The sequence below is a fragment of the Brienomyrus brachyistius genome, chromosome 7 (genome assembly GCF_023856365.1).
Source record: "Brienomyrus brachyistius isolate T26 chromosome 7, BBRACH_0.4, whole genome shotgun sequence".
NCBI classification, from domain to species: Eukaryota; Metazoa; Chordata; class Actinopteri; order Osteoglossiformes; family Mormyridae; genus Brienomyrus; species Brienomyrus brachyistius.
The window spans coordinates 10,766,014-10,783,018 of NC_064539.1; the positions used below are offsets into that span (position 1 = coordinate 10,766,014).

Genomic DNA, 17,005 nt, shown 5'->3' on the forward strand with positions numbered 1-17,005 from the left:
GTGCCATCTGATCGTTATTTAAAATTGGATGCTAAATTAATGATATTGAACTATTTTTGGCCAATTCTGAGAATGTTATCTTCTTTTCACAGCTGATTTTATGCCTATTCTGGGCACTAATCTAAACCCAGAATTAATTTCTGTGTGCAACAATGCAACATGGGCAATCGGAGAGATATCTATTCAGATGGGTAGGTGTGTTTGTACTGTATTGAAATTGTGATCTGCTTATTTTCTGCTTACATTAACTAGTTTCTTTAACCTGACTTTCAGGTTATCCTTTTTTTGACCAATCTGTATGTTTCCGTAGATGTTTAGTCATGCTGCTATGTACAGTATTTTTAGTGGGGTTTTTTTTCGGCTCTGTCTTTTGACAGAAGTTTATTTCTAATTTATTCTACCGGTCCTACAGGCGCTGAAATGCAGCCCTATGTAGCCATGGTGTTACACCAGCTGGTGGAGATCATTAACAGACCAAATACCCCCAAGACATTGTTGGAGAATACAGGTACCACACGGTGACACATGCTCAGCTAGGCAGCACCAAGGGAGGTGGAAAATTGCAGTGGGGGAAATTTTGCAAACTGAAGTGCCTGTTAATCTCATAACTCCCAAGATGTACTTACAAGATTTGCTGGTTGCATTTTATTTCTAAGTACACTGCAACTGAAATTCAAATGATCCCTCCATGTCTCCAGGACATGAAAGAAGAAACAGGAGCAGCTGCTCCCCCCCCCTAAAATTTACTTATATAATTGAACAAATCTTGTAATTGTACATTCTTGGTATTAACAGAGCTGAATTAAACTGTTGCCAGGTTTGACATGTTCTTCCTAATTTCACTGAATGAATTTGTAATGGACATTAGAAGGAAATTTGATAAGTGTATATTATGGCCTATAATTCTAGTACTTGATTGGCAAAGTAAAGTTTGCCTCTTTCTGTTAAAATAGCATTTTTAACAGATTTTTATTTGCAGTAACTGCACATAATTGAGATAGTATGGCACCTTTATTTAGTAATCGTCTTCCATTTTACACTCTACTTTTAGTGTGAAATTTTGCCTTTTGCTTTAAATGAAAGTTGTGTTCAGATTATGCTGAAATGGCCATCTTCCCAATTACAATGTCTGAACACTTTGGGATGCAGTGTAATTTAGACTAATTGCTAGGGAAATATTAGGGCATTCTAGTTGTGTTCCTGTTTGTTTGTCGGTTTATTTATTTGTTGTTTTTAGTTACTGTTTTCAATGTGAATGCATATCTGCAAATAGATGTTGAATGTTGTTTAGTTAAGGATGGCAAATGTTTAATGCAGGATATCTGATCCTTCTTTTTTTCTCTTTTTTTTCCAACAAGAATGTCCACATTACCTTTGGGGGGGGGATATCGTAATGTATCAAGCGAAAATAGAGAATAGGGCCATTAATTTTTGGGGTGGGGGGCGTTTAGCCGATGTTGCATAGATATAATTTTAAATGTATGCCAAACTGTAATCCATATCCAGCATAACACAATAGTTGTCATAGAATTCTGGATATGTTATGATTTATATGTGACCAAGTAGTTTATACCAAGATACAGCCAATTTAAATGCTGTTATAAGGCAGATTACCTATTTAAATGTAATGGTCCTGAGTGAAATATTAAGCAGCAGTTTCCACTGCTACAGCCAATCAGTGTATCCTGCAGTGAACCTGTTTCTAATGAGCATTCATCTGCTTTCTGCATGTTTCATTGGATTGTTCATAAATGCCTGTTTTAATGAGAATGTTGCATAGTTTGTGTCTCTTAAACTTAGGTCTCCCTCCTCTGCTTCATACGAATCTGCTGGAATCTAGTGTTCTCCATGTAGTTGGCTTGGAGTAATCTTTAAACCATTTCTTTTTTCTTAGTAAGATTAACCTTTTGTGAGTTTAAGGGAGAAAACTTAGGAAGCTCAATAGCTGTGCTCTGATCAGACTTTCTGGGGTTGCAATGATGAAATGTTAAAATGGGTATTGGTCATATTTCATTAGCATTTATTTATCATTTTCGGAGTTTATGGTAATAGTAGGCATTGTAAAACAATAAACTAATTCCCAAATAATTCATGGCCAAAATTTGAGGAGGCATCTGTACTCTTGTACGTTGAGTTTACGAAAGGTTACATTGTGCTTTCAAGTATTCTCCCTTAAACGTTTTGTTTATTTTAGAGTATCATATTTTACATTCCCCTTAGCTGGGGTATTAATAATCAACACTAGTAAAAAATCTTATGTTTATTATCATACACAGGTTCTGTTGATTTCTGTTTCTGAGTTATTTGTTGTGTTTTTCTTTATTTTTTTCTCCTCCCCCTCATTTGCTCATGTCTTGGTTGGCGTTTGGTGGTGTATAACCGTGATTGCGTTACCTTAGCAATAACAATTGGTCGTCTTGGTTACGTTTGTCCTCAAGAGGTGGCTCCCATGCTACAGCAGTTTATAAGACCCTGGTGTGTATTATTCAATCTTTTATTTAATTCATTTCTTCTTCACTCTCCTCTTTGTCTCTCTGTCCCCTCTCCCTTTTTTCAGTCTGAAAGAACTATTTTCTGTTTCTTAGAATCACAGTCCTTAATCATTGCCAGTCATGTGACTAATCCTGTCCTTTTGTAGGTCTTGTGATTTTTTTTATTTTTCCCCTCAGTAGCACCTTTCATGTATATATTTATTTATTTTAATTTGTTGTTGTTTATCGTCGCTAACAACTAATTAGTGCATGGGATAAGATTGTCACATGCTTGCTGATTCAAAAAAGGGCTTGTATATATGCCAAAAGAGCATTATCAGTCCACCAAAATAGTCTTCCCCAGTGCATGCCTCAATTCCAGAATGTTCCAAACCTTAATTTGAACAAAATTGTTGTACGGAAGGTGCTATTGTTGTCAGTGTCTTATAGTAAATGTCAGTTGTTTATAGTCAAGTGTAATATTAAAACAAAATGCCCTTTTCAGTATGCTCAATTGGCTTTTAATAGAAAAAAGTAATTGACAAATTTTCCTTTTTCTTACTGTGCATGTCCTCAGAATATTTGCTGAATACAATTATTGAAAATTTTACTTGCTGTTGTGTGTCACAATACATGGCACACGTTAAAACTAAATGGACACTCTGCCATGAAACAGTTCAAGCAATAATGCTTTTTATAAAGGCTTAAATATAAATTTTTCTACTACGTATGAAGATAGCTTTTATGAATGTATCAATTATTTCTCATCATAGCTTTGACTAAAATACATTTATTCCACAGGAATTTATATTAACCTAATAGAAAGTAAATTAAGACCAAAATGTATATGAAGTGTTATGTTACAATTATGCAATAGTTAAGTATGTATTGCAATAATCAACTGTGCAAGCTGTTTAGTGTCTGAAATTTGGTGTCGGTATAAAATGAAAAACTGCTGTAGTTCAAATGTGCCTGGTTTTTCTATTGGCAGGTGCACCTCTTTACGTAACATAAGAGACAATGAGGAGAAAGATTCTGCTTTTCGAGGCATCTGCACTATGATCAGTGTCAATCCAGGAGGAGTAGTGCAGGTGATGTCTGCCTTCTCCTCTGTCTCTTTCTTCCTGGTCACACTTGCCCAGGGGACTGTGGGCAGGGATAGGAGAACAGGCTTCAGAAATGAATGGGACGAAAAGCTCCTTTCTTGTTTAAATAATTTTTCTTCTGCCTTTCAGGACTTTATATTTTTCTGTGATGCAGTTGCCTCGTGGGTTAATCCAAAGGATGATCTACGAGACATGTTCTGTAAGGTAAGGACTGTATCTGTTTTACAGATAAGACCCTTGCCAGAGAAAATGTATTAATCAATAATCCCCTGGGCAATTGAGATGAATGATGCGTTCCACATGTCCCTTTTAAAATGGGCAAAAAAGTAATGTAAAAAAAATGTAAAAAAAAGTGTAGTAACTCTGAGCCAGAACTAATTTTGACTTGCTCTGCTGCATGCTGATTTCCTTGATCTTGATGAACACAACTGGTGCATCCGGGATGCCGTTTCAGATACTCCACGGATTCAAGAACCAAGTGGGAGACGAGAATTGGAGACGATTCTCGGATCAGTTTCCGTTGCCCCTGAAGGAGCGTCTGGCAGCTTTTTATGGCGTGTAACTGCATAGGTGGCAAGAGGAGTGCATGCGCGGGGGTAAGGTTTACTGCGTGCATGCGCGGGGGTAAGGTTTACTGCGTGCTGCAGTGGCAGTCATGCCTACAGTAGTATGAATTTATTATGATATATACATCTTTTGGTTTAATAGATACTGTAAAATATTGGCATTCCAGGGTTTACGCAACATGCCTGCTGGCTGTTTACATTTTTAAAGAGTTCCCTCTAGTCACTGGCAAAAAACCTTCTGAACTAAACTAGGATTAAACTCAGAATTAAACTAGGTGTAAAAAGCTCGGTTTTTACCAGTGCGGGAAATGTTAGTGTCTCCCAGCTTAAAAGTACTTTTTTGAAAAGTACATTTCAAAGACAGTATGGAGAATATGAGTTTGAGAAGTGATTTTGTGTAAGTGCAGCAGTATTTGTCATGTCAGGATTGCTGAGATATTAGATGCCTGCAGGATTAGATGCGTGCTGTGGCGTCTCCTTCTGCAGTTGCAGTAGAATCTTAATTCCGTTTCTCTTTCTGCTTTTAGATCATTCACTGTGGGAGACAACGGGGGCCTCTATACCCAGGGGAAATGCCCATTACTGGGGGGACAGGGGGACCCAGTGGGGTGGGGGGGTGGGCTCAGTGTGTTTCCAGCCCCTCTGAGTGGGTGGGAGGGACGAGTCGGCCATGTGGCTGTTTATGCAGAGAGGCGAATAAAACCCAACAAGCCAATTTAGTGGGAGGAAAAAAAAAGCTTTTAACAAGTCATTCAAAAAGAAGACAAGAGATTTTGTTTTCTATTGCGCATCTATGTAGGTGTGATTGAAACTGAGAATTTTTTTGTTCAAGATGGGTTAAAACTTCAGAGGAAATGTTGAAGATGGGATTCTAAATCAGTCTGGTGGCATACACCTAAGAAGAGAGTAATACAGAAAAACAACAATTTTACCAATATGAAGAATATATGACGCAAATGGTCTTGGATGCTGACCTTGTGCGTCTTCAGTGAACAGCTGCTAGCACAGGATGAGTAGTAGTGGCTCTAATTAATACAAATGCTATTGTTTTCGACCGTCTAGCCAGCTAACAGCTAGCGGTTTCTCTACTTCTGCATATCATAGGAATAAATGACATCCTCATATCATCATAATCAGAACAATTATTAAAAACTGAATTTGACAGCAGCGATGCCATTTTAGAAACATCTAGAAAGCTGGAGATTTGACATGTACATTGGGGGTGGTGTCTCAAAAGTACAGCCGATTGCAGGCAATGAAGGCGATGGTGTATGTCAGGATTATTGTGTTACACCAGTTTTCTGTTGCATTGCCCGGTGTTCTAATTTCCCACTGTAGCCCCTTTGGTTGTAGAACTGAGATTCTGTTAAGGATAGGTTTAAATAACAATAGTTCAAATAAAGCCATGAGATACCAGTAGGAAATAAGATTAAGGTTGATAATAGTAGCGACTTTAAACCTGCACATCGTGGGAATCCGATATACCTGTGCAATACTTTTTGCTTCTGTGCTGTCAATGTAATGTGCTTTCTGCATGGACATATACTAGTGAATAAACCAGATTTTTCTGGGACTACAAGCTGTGTGGTTAGGAAAAACTGTTAAGGGCTTTGTTGAACATTGGTCGGCACCGAAGGACAGCAATCAGTGTCTGCTTGAGGTTCTTGGTCGTCCACCTCCACTCAACTTGGTTTTTATTTAATTTTAATTTTAATTTTTTTTTTTTTAACGCATGATCTTAAGAATGCTTATAATTAGTTATTTAAATGGATGTAATAAGCAGGGTACTCAAATTTGATTCGCGCATGTTGGTGGCCTCACTACCCTAAGTAGATTAATGGGTAATATATCGATAGTGAAAGGTGGATTATGACCCTCCATTACCTACTTATTTGCCGTTTTTTAATTTCTCATTTTTTAGGCTACATATTGTGAGTAAGCCCTTATGTGTTCAGCCTATCCCTTCACCTTAATATGTATTTGTTACATTGTTTAATACTGTGAACCTGGAACAAAATAGATCTGGTACTATTAAGTGTTTTGTTTTGATTCTCCAAAGTGCGAGTCTTGAATATGTAGATCGGCTGACTGTATCCCATGATGCACAGAGGGCAGGCAGGATGGTGGGATGCACCAACTAAAACTCACTCTGCTGGTCAGATTGAAGCCCACCATTTCCCCCCCCCCCCCCCCCTTCCTCTACTGCTTTTCTTTCTTTCGTTGCATACCTACACATCAGTGCATAGGTGCCCTTCTAAAGCCATAGCGGATTCTGGCAGAGACTTAAGTGTTTAGTGCTAATACGTCACTCCCCTAATTTTAGTGGATCTTTGTGTGTTCTCATTCTGTGCGTGAGTGATGCCGTCTGTCCCATCCTGCAGAAGTGAAAGGCACATGAGTCTCCTTTTAAAAATCTTTTGGGGTTATCAGTGCATGCGCATTTCCACATTCCTCATCTTCCTGGACTGAATGCCTTCACTTTCATACTGTATTCCATGTACAATTCTAAGAATTACCCTATCAATGTTTTACCCCTTATAGTTTAACCACTGTTTATTCATTTCTTTTAAAGAAAGAAATGGTTTGGTGTTCAAATCATATACGATTGGAAATACTCTTTAAAATTTAAATTCTGTTATGTTTAATTACACTACCACAGATGCTGTGGGTTTTTGTTTTATTGTAAAAATATGCATATATTTGATGGACTATGCAGAGTCCCATAGAAATTTACTTCTGATGTAGAAAGTTAAGCCGAGCAGACTTTCGGAGTCAACATAAGACTACTATTAGTCAGCTCGAGTATTTATTTGTTTTTATTTATTCTAAAGTGAAACTTTTGTTTCTCTGCCTTACGATATAAACCACCTAAAAGAATGGACATTATATAATAAAGGAAACATCATGGGATATATGAAGCACCTGTTTTATGGTTTTCATGTTTGTGCTGTGTGAATGTTTCTGAAGTTGTGATACTTTTGTCTTGTCACATTCCAGATGTTTGGCATGCTTAAAAAGCACGGCTTAATTTGTCTGCTACTCTCACACTGAAGTAAATGCTTTTGGTGTGCTGTCTTACAGATATGGCCGCTGCTAAGTGATGATGTAGTTTTCTACTTGAATATTTTTGTTGTAGAAACCTCAGGAGGTCTGTGTTTACTGTTATTTTTTTATGTATGCCTTTTCCATTTGAGCTTCCCTACTGAAGGACTCTAACAGAAATAGACTACGAAGTAACTCCTGTTCAACCCCAAATAGACACATAGATTTAGAACTGGTCATTTTAGAAACTTCCCCATTTAAGGGAAAAGGAATCTATTACTAACTAACGATTGAGTGAACTTCTACTTCTCAAGATAGTTTGCGGGTACATTCATAGAAAATTCATAAACTAAAGTTCATATGCTGGAAGGAAACAAATGGCACATAAAAATACAAAGGGGCGACCGATTTATTATAGTTACAAGTACAGTATTTACTGGGGTGCCTTGTAAATCACCTGGATTTCAGTGTAAGCATTGGTTTGAAGTAAAAAAGGCACATTGCACGTTTGCTCTGATGTGGTCTTACTGGGGTTGAGGATTAGGATTTTCTTCGGGGGGGGAAGTAATTGAATATAAAAAGCTTAATATCGCACCATCTACTGTAATGTTAGAATGTCTCCTTAAAAACATCCTCCAGCAAACTTCTCTCTAGCTGTGTATACTTGACTAGTATTTCTTAAAGTCTGCCTTCACTCTTTCACAAACATAAGAACTTAATTTTGAATAGTAATATGGTTTTAATTTTTTGATAAGCTGCTGAATTTTAAAGAAAAAATTTTGGGGCCACCAAATATTTTGGATCATGCAAAGAATATATATATATTGTACTGTAGTAATTTTGTAATGACATTTGTATGATGTAGTGATAGATGTGAATGTTAATCACTGCTTGGATCTGTAAATTGTTGAAAATAAATTGTTTACATACATCTCTAAAGTGTGTGTGTTGTAAATTTGATCCTATCACCTTTGACTCATTTATAGCCAGCCTCCGCTGCCATCAGCAGCACCCCCCTTATGATTACGAATTTGATTCCATTACAGTTACTATTTTGCATGGCAGCACGTGATTGCCTGTTGTACCATAGCAAATTAGTTGTCTATTTCGTATATGTATATTTTTTATATCGGCAGATATTCCCCCCCAATATTTATTATACTTGCGGCCTTGGACATATCAGGAATATTAGTCTGCATAGATCAGTTGATTTGACATAAATACACTATCTTGCCAAAAATATTGGGACACCTGCATGAACTTTAATGACATGCCATTCTTAATACATAGGCTTTAATATGGAGTTGGCCCTCTCTTTGCAGCTTTAACAGCTTCAACTCTTCTCCACAAGTCCACAAAGTTTAGGAGTGATTATGGGAATTTTTTACCATTCTTCCAGGAGAACATCTGTGAGGTCAGGCACTGGATCGCAGTCTCCGCTCTAATTCATCCCAAAGGTGTTCTATCGGGTTGAGGTCTGGGCTTTGTGCAGGCCAGTCAAGTTCCTCCACACCAGACTTGCTCATCCATGTCCTTATGGACCTTGTTTTGAGCACTTATGCACAGCCATGATGGAACAGGAAGGGGCCGTCCCCAAACTGTTCACACAAAGTTGGGAGCATGAAATTGTCCAAAATGGTGTTAATTGCTGCAGCATTAAGAGTTCCTTTTACTGGAACTAAGGGGCCAAGCCCAACCCCTGAAAAATAACCCCACACCATGATCCCTCCTCCACCAAACAATCCAGTCAGGTAAGTACCGTTCTCCTGGCAACTGCCAAACCCAGACTCATCCGTCGGATTGTCAGACAGAGAAGCGTGATTCGTCACAATAGAAAACATCTCCGCTGCTCTTGAGTCCAGTGGCGACATGCTTTACACCTCTGCATCCAACGTTTTGCATTGAACTTGGTGATGTAAGGCTTGGATGCAGCTGCTTGGCCATGGAAACCCATTCCATGAAGTTCTCTACACGCTGTTCTTTAGCTAATCTGCAGACTACATGAAGTTTGGAGGTCTGAGGCTATTAACCCTTTGAACACTGTCCATTTGGGGGTTTGCGTCCCTTTGATTTTAGGCTTATTACACGGTCTGTACGTGAGTTAGCCACATATGCTGCATGTTTTTGTTTTCAGGACATTCTGGGCTACTCAGGTATATTATTATTTGATGTGGGGGCGGCTAGTATTCCTTTTCCAGGATTTTGAGTATCGGCTAAAGGACATTTGCATCTGTTGTCCTTGTTTTCTGAGATCATGATACCAAGGGGGAACTCCTGCACTTTGTCATACAGAGACATCAGAAAGCTGGGAACGGCGTCCATGCCCCTTTGTGACATATGGCTATTGACAAACTTTGTCAGCTGACTGAGAGGAAGACTCCAGTTTTATAACAGTATCATAGGATGATTAAAATGTATAAGATACACAGCTGTGGAATTGGTGTTTTTTTTTTTTAGCTCAAGGGTTAAACAAACATTTAATTCTATCATTATACCACATATGAGTAGCCCAGCCATTGGTCAGATCGTTCATTCTGCTGTTACAGATTCTGATAAAACAGCCGTTTTCAAATTATGGCTCTTTTAGCTATATTGCTATATTGGCTCAGCGGGCTAAGCCTCTGTGCTTATGATCTGAAGGTCACAGGTTCAAGTCTGGCCTTTGGCATGTCTGCAGGTCCTTGAGCAAGGCCCTTAACCCCTGGCACCCTAGGCATCACAACAGGCAACTGCTCTCACCTACAGAGAGCAAGTTGGGGGACGTGCAAAGAGAATTTCCTCATGAGGATCAATAAAGTGTACATATAATTTTGTATTTTGCACTTTATGAAGGATATACAATAGAATCTACAGATAGAGCAAGTAAAGGATTGTCCCTGTACACAACCTGGCCAGGGAGAAGTGACAGGCCACAGGGGTCACAGCAAATAGGCTGTTGAGTTCAGCCTGTATTAGATATCATGATATAGATTCACACTAACACAGTAAAGCAGGGTATTAGTCTATACCAGTTTTTCCTAGCTGAGTCCTCTGGGACCACCAGATAATCCATATGTCCTTGGATGCTTGAGCAAAGCCCTTAACCCCTCAACTCCAGGGATGCTGCACATTGGCTAACCCTGCACTATGACTCCCAACTTATGGAGAGCAAAATGGGGTAGGAAGAATTCCAATGTACCTGAACTTGGCTAATGAACAATTTATCATTTTTGTCATTTATTATAATGAAAAATAATGGAAATGACAGCCGTTACAATAAGTGATGTCCAATTGGTGAATTAATTGTTCTCTTGAACAGGTATTCTGTCCATACATGCTGCCTATCGAGAAGTGCTACTAAAGCAGTACTGAGCATGTGCAGAACACAATCTCGGGTTTATTTTTTCATGCCCATTAATCCATGGTACCTTGGTGAATACATTTATTGACAGTAGTCGAATATAAATTCACAAGTGGATGTTCAACATTGAAAATATCATGCCCATTAGCTGTGACTATGGTTATGGCCAATGCTGGTTACAGTCAGCAATAATCGGAGGTTTGGGAGCATTCTGTTTTTTCTATAAAGGACACCAGCATAGGAGAGAAAGACCAAGACTGTCTGTCGGTTCTGTCGAACTGTGATTTGTTGCTGGAAACACATCCGACATACTAAATTTGAGACAACATCGGAGTGTTTACGACCACAGCAAAGCAGGAACTTCAAGTTACTCTCCCTGTGATTTTATGAAACTTTAGACAGGCTAAAAAAACAATGATTATATAAGTGTTTATCGCTACAGACATGCAAATACACTCAGCAGTACAGAACAAGGCTTTTAATTCATTATGATTTTTGTGTTTTTGACGTTTTTATTTTTATAATGTGTAAATGAGTGTCTCGTAGTTAGTTTTTCAGGCCGACGCATTGCTTTATACAACTGTTCCTAATTTTGATTGAAAATTACTTTAAAGTCCTGTTTTCTCTGCTGTACCGAAATTGCACTGAACCGTGAACAGAAAGCCGCAGTTTGTACCGAACTGTGTTGTGTGCCTAACGTTAGACTTTGAACGTTAGCTGTAAAATAATTTAGATTGCTGTCTGATAATCTGGCTAGGGCCAGCGAGTTGGTGGAATACCGAAAGTTACTCAGCTGGATTGGTTGGTGACATTTTATGAACACGACATATGTGTTGCATACACCGATTTCTTATAAAAAAAATATACTATTACAGAACTGCATAGATGCTATTCAATGACAGCCACCGGCTGAAAACCGGCTCCGGACCTTTCCGCCATGTTTAATTCCAGCTGACCAATAGATGGACACCCCCTTCTAGGACCCGCCCATCCGTTAAGAAAGTGTCACGTCAATACCAAAAAAAAGCATCCCAAGAGCAAAAAAATATATATTTTTTTCTAATTCCACAACTAAAATTAAAAGAAAATTAAATAAAATTCCAGAGAAAAAAACAAAAAAGAAAAGAAGATGGAAAACTGTACATATGGTCATTTTTGTATATAAAATAGTGAGTCGATTTACGTCTGAACCGATCGCGGTTGTAAGCCGACGACAACCTGTATTATTTTTCTCTCTTTACAAAGACTATATTTTCCAGTACCAGTTTCTGATTAATGTTTTTTGCTTAAATACTCCGGGTATGCATGTTAAAGGGTTGAAAAATACTTCACGGCAAACAATATTTTAGACACTTTCATTAAAATGCATAGGAGCACTCTGGTTCTTGGACGGATTATTAAAATCTCGTTTTTTGTTATTGTAACCTTTCGAATTTTCACACAGCAATTGTGAAGTATCTTGATTTACACCAAATACAGAAACATTTTTAAAACCTTATTGTGATATAACATTATATTGTTAAAAAAAACTTTTAACATCATGTTTTTTATATTAGTTTTAAAAGTATGCTATACAGCACAAATATTATTACCAAATGAAATAGCTTTGATGTAGTTGGATGCTTTTTCTCTGTAGCTTGTAGTGTACCTAACTACTATATTAAAACAGTATCTTGGCTTAGATACTTTTAATCATTAGTAGCTTGTAACTTGAAAATCTAATGTTTAAAAGTTGCTTCCCCGACACTGCATGTGAAAGCTTGGTATTTGCTTGCTTACTTACAAATGAAGTATTTGTAATGTACCATGCTCATGCTGAATGAGAGCGGTTGCTATGTCCATTTTGAGATCACTCTGTTTATAGGGGAAGCAGATAATTATTGCATGGTGTCAGTTGCTGTAAAATAATGCTGAAAAAAAGAAAACTATATACAAAATCATGTTGCGGGTGGCAGCATGGTGGTGCAGTGGTTAGCACTGTTGCCTCACACCTCTGGGACCCGGGTTCGAGTCTCCGCCTGGGTCACATGTGTGTGGAGTTTGCATGTTCTCCCCATGTCGTCGTGGGGTTTCCTCCGGGTACTCCGGTTTCCCCCCACAGTCCAAAAAAACATGCTGAGGCTAATTGGCATTGCTAAATTGCCCGTAGGTGTGCATGTGTGAGTGAATGGTGTGTGAGTGTGCCCTGTGCTGGGCTGGCCCCCCATCCTGGGTTGTTCCCTGCCTCGTGCCCGTTGCTTCCGGGATAGGCTCCGGATCCCCCGCGACCCAATAGGATAAGCGGTTTGGAAAATGGATGGATGGATGTTGCGGGTGTTTTGCCAAAAGACGCCTTGTGACATATCCAAGGGCCTAGCCATGGAGTAAGCACTGGGGAGTAAGCATGGAGTAAGCCATGGAGTAAGCATTGCAATTACTATTTTGGATGGCAGTTTGTGGTTGCCTGTTGTAATATAACCAAATTGTTTTTTTTGTATGGGTAGATAATAGGGTGGACATTGTGAGCACATCTGAATATTTGAGGGGGACGATATATTACAATGACGGCCTTGCAAATAATCAAAGTGGTTGCTTCAATACAGTAGTCCTAACAAGGCCACTTCTGTAGTGCGTTCCAAGAGCACCGGATTATGAAAAGTCTACTGGTAATAAATGCAGCAAATGAGAAGGCAAGCTGGAAAGGTGCATTGTGTAATCTAGTTCCAACTATCTGTACAATGAGAACATGAGATCATTGACTATTGTCCTACTATCTTATCCTCTAACATTTCTGCTTGCCATTTTGTGTGTGTGTGTATATATATATCCATCCATCCATTGTCCAAACCACTTATCCTACTGGGTCGTGGGGGGTCCGGAGCCTATCCTGGAAGCAATGGGCACGAAGCAGGGAACAACCCAGGATTGGGGGCCAGCCCATCGCAGGGCACACTTACACACCATTCACTCACACATGCACTCCTACGGGCAATTTAGCAAGTCCAATCAGCCTCAGCATGTCTTTGGACTGTGGATGTCATATCAAGGCATAGGGCAAACTAGGGTCCAATCGGAAAAGGGTCCAAGAACCCCCCCCCCCCCCCCCAAATCAGCAAAATCATCCAAATAGTACCTCCCCATCGCTAAAATTAATTTCAAATTGCTATGAGCCTGTCTAAGGCAACTGTAGATAGGTGGGTAGATCCAGTACGGCACAAGGCAGGGGGTGCATCATATCACATCAATAAAAATGTGGTATAGTTACAGTTTGTTTAAATTTTATTCTGCAGTAAAATAATAAACAGCATCATATTCCCCCTTGATATCATTGACACAATTCAATGAATGTTAGCATTGTGCTATGCTTATTTACCATCCTATATCATGGAATTTAATGGTAATGATTCATTTTCTATTTATTCCTGAAATTTTATATCTTGGGAACTGGGTCCATCTAAACTTGATGCATAATAAATACACAAAAATAAAGTACCACATCACCGCCACGTGCAGATACACATTTGGGTATGTAGCTGTTATTTCTGTGCACATAGTAGGCTACTTAAAGTTACAGATGCAACTGCATATTGATTTTCTTTACAGATTTAACATATTTGTAATCAGTACAATATCAGTACGGAGTCCTAAAACATGAATAAAATAAAATAAAATGTGTTACCTATAATTCTATACGTAGATGCCCATCTCCCTCCTCCGTAGGATGATGTTATGTTACATTGAAGGACTCGGCCGGGAAATGTTCTCCTGCTGTTACTGTACCTTCCACGGGTGGCGCCATTTCTTCTCTTTCCGCGAGCGGGATTTGGAGTACAAGGCAACTGATACTTCTCAGACTAAGGGAGGTGGAGTCTGAAGGTGGGGAAGGAGAGAGAAGAAAAAAGAAAAAAGCAGACACAACAGAATAGGGGAGGACAGCAAGCTAACTACGTCAATTGAAATTAACGCAATAATATCAAAGGCTGCTGCAAAGGATAAGAAGAAATCAGGATGATAATGGCCTATTTCCTAGAGAATTTCTGGGTAGGTTTGGCATTTATCCGTTGTCATTAAAACTATGTCACTAATTGGGAGACTAGTCGCTAAAAAACAAATCTTGCATTTCCAGTAAATGTGGACATTGGGTTTGTAATAATTCTCTCGCTACCGTTTTTGTTGTCGAAACTAGTTGAATGTTCGCTGGCATTAGGAGAGAAACTCGAAGTATTTTACGGTGGTCCCTCTTATTTTTTCGGCGAGCACCATTACGCTACCTTGGGGATTGGGCCTTAGTACGGTCCATCTAAACTTGAGTGACCAACTGGCGACCACCTTCCGTCTTGTTGATTGGCTGCCTGAGCGATTCTTGGGCCGCTCACTGTCTTACCTCGGAATGTCATTGGTGTATTTGGTTGTCATTTACTTTGTGGGTCACGTCACCGGCTTCCGTAATTAAGTTAGCAAGAGAAACCAGGTATTTATGAAAGTTTCTTAGAGAAAGAGGGAAAAAATATGAGACGTATTTCCCCGGGCTTCAGTCCAAGTTTATTTTCCACCACTTATTCATGTCTGGTGTTGTTCGAATAATTGATTGCGAGAAATGTGCTCTGTACTGCGGTTCTAATATGTAGGCCAGATCAAGTCCAGCTATAGTTCTGAAAAATGTCATTTGCCCTTAAAATAACCAACTACATAAATGAATCGACACCCGTTATTGTTAAACGCAATCCATTAGGCTTAATTTAGTTGGTCTTTGCATCAGGCCAGTATTGTCTACTGATTAGTATATGGTGATGTTTCGCTCAGAAATTATATTCGTTTTCAACTAGCTAATATTCGTCAAGAAGCTAACAATGAACCTGTCACTTAAAAACATATATAGCTTCAAGCTAGCGTGTTGTACAAAATACATAATTACATATGCAAAGCATTCTTGTTAGCAGTGCTGCTTCCAAGTGAATTCCAAGTTTGCAATGTTTTTCTAGCTACAGGAAAGGGGTCCGACACTACAAAAAGCCCGCTTCAGCCCCTTTTGGACAAGCTGAATTGTTTTTGAACAATTAAACAGAAAGAACAATATCGTCAGTTGTGTTCAGTAGAAATGATGCATGGTCAAAAGGGATACGTAGAGATTTAGGATCTTGGATATAATTAAACGGACGTTTTGTCTGCCCATTCCGCGACTCTCAGTTCCTTTCAGTGTAAGATTTGTGAACATGCAGCGCAGTCTAGTTCTACGTGATGTTTTTCCTGTGTATGTGTATATTCGTTGAAGTGTTCCAAAAATAACCTAGTCTGTGCGCTATCCTTTGTATACTTTTAAAGCTATAACAACTTTTTAATTATTTAGTCTGATTAAAATGTTAAACTTATCCCTGCTTGCTTTTAACAAATGCTTGCATGCAAAAATAAATTTCAAGTAGAAAATATAATATCTGTATAAATATGTGAATAGATTGACACTATTCAAGGGTCTACCTTATATGTGTGCACAGGGTGTAACAGAAATATCGTGCATGTGATTGCTCATGGGTACTGTATGTCTGGGTGATGCATGAATGTGTTTCATCACATGGTTTTGCTGCTATTTTGACTTTAAACATTGATGTTGCCATGGATATTTAGTGAAAGTGAAAGTACTGCTTCACCCCTAAATTGCATATATTCCATATAATAATTACTTTGTTATTGTTAAAGTGGGTTAAGTTCAAACACAACCTCTTTCACAACTCAAGCAAATGTGAGATGGATAGACAACAAATGGATGTTGGGCATCATATTCTCAGTGTCTTTTCTTCATGTCAGTATGAATGAGCAGGTCAGGTTAATTATTGAAGTGTACGGCACACAGTATATTATATGTATATAGTAGTATATTTCAGTTGTGCATGACCTGAGGAGGATTTTATCTTATCTCCCTTCCCATCACAATGCAGGCATTCTTTTATTTCAGTCATACTCTTTCCATTTGTTCATCCTCTCAAACTGAACATTCTCAAATGAAATTATGTATTAAGCCTCAGAGAGAGTAATAATTTCATCACGTCATTTAAAATGTTTTGAGTCACATCATGCATTTCCTGCGCTAATGTGTTTGTTTTACTTTCTATGGGAAATTTTTTTCTTATAATTTAAACAAGCTGAAGTTGTTTGTTGTGGGATGTCCTCTATGGGTACAATGCTGAACAATTCTTTCGTAAGTAAGCTTCTAGTTAGAAATGTCTGCTAATTAAATTGTAAATGCAGACGTAGAACACGTATGCAGTGGTGTAAGTGTGGATGAAAATCATTTCTCTTGTTTTTGTTATGCTTGCTTAACAATCACAGCACACACATACACACACAGAAGAAATGGACATAACAATAGGTTCATGTCTTTGAACTTTGAGAGGTCCTGTTGCAGACAGTTGATTTTTTCCCCCCTCTGATTTGGAACCTTGTTTAGATATCAAAGAAAATGATGATGTGTGGAAAAAGCCCATATCAAGACATTATGGATATTTA

General features: G+C 38.6%; 2 protein-coding genes across 6 annotated transcripts in view; both read left to right on the plus strand.

Moving 5' to 3' along the window:
- tnpo1 (transportin 1) overlaps positions 1–4,757 on the plus strand; it is a 37,091-nt gene extending 32,334 nt beyond the window's left edge. Inside the window, exons 19-25 of one of the 2 annotated variants that reach the window (XM_049019189.1) lie at positions 93–191; positions 413–508; positions 2,400–2,475; positions 3,463–3,562; positions 3,707–3,781; positions 4,032–4,173; positions 4,671–4,757. In XM_049019189.1, coding sequence (XP_048875146.1) covers positions 93–191; positions 413–508; positions 2,400–2,475; positions 3,463–3,562; positions 3,707–3,781; positions 4,032–4,139 — 554 coding nt within the window. In that variant the 3' untranslated portion in view covers positions 4,140–4,173; positions 4,671–4,757. Of the gene's footprint in view, positions 1–92; positions 192–412; positions 509–2,399; positions 2,476–3,462; positions 3,563–3,706; positions 3,782–4,031; positions 4,174–4,670 lie in introns of those variants that run through there. The other variant, XR_007398806.1, reaches the window with a different exon arrangement.
- A 9,589-nt stretch (positions 4,758–14,346) lies between these two features.
- The window catches only part of fcho2 (FCH and mu domain containing endocytic adaptor 2), a 50,757-nt gene continuing 48,098 nt past the window's right edge, over positions 14,347–17,005 (plus strand). For 2 of the 4 annotated variants that reach the window (XM_049021479.1, XM_049021481.1), the window contains exon 1: positions 14,347–14,545. In XM_049021479.1, coding sequence (XP_048877436.1) covers positions 14,513–14,545 — 33 coding nt within the window. In that variant the 5' untranslated portion in view covers positions 14,347–14,512. The remainder of the gene's footprint in view (positions 14,546–17,005) is intronic. The other 2 variants (XM_049021482.1, XM_049021483.1) reach the window with 2 other exon arrangements.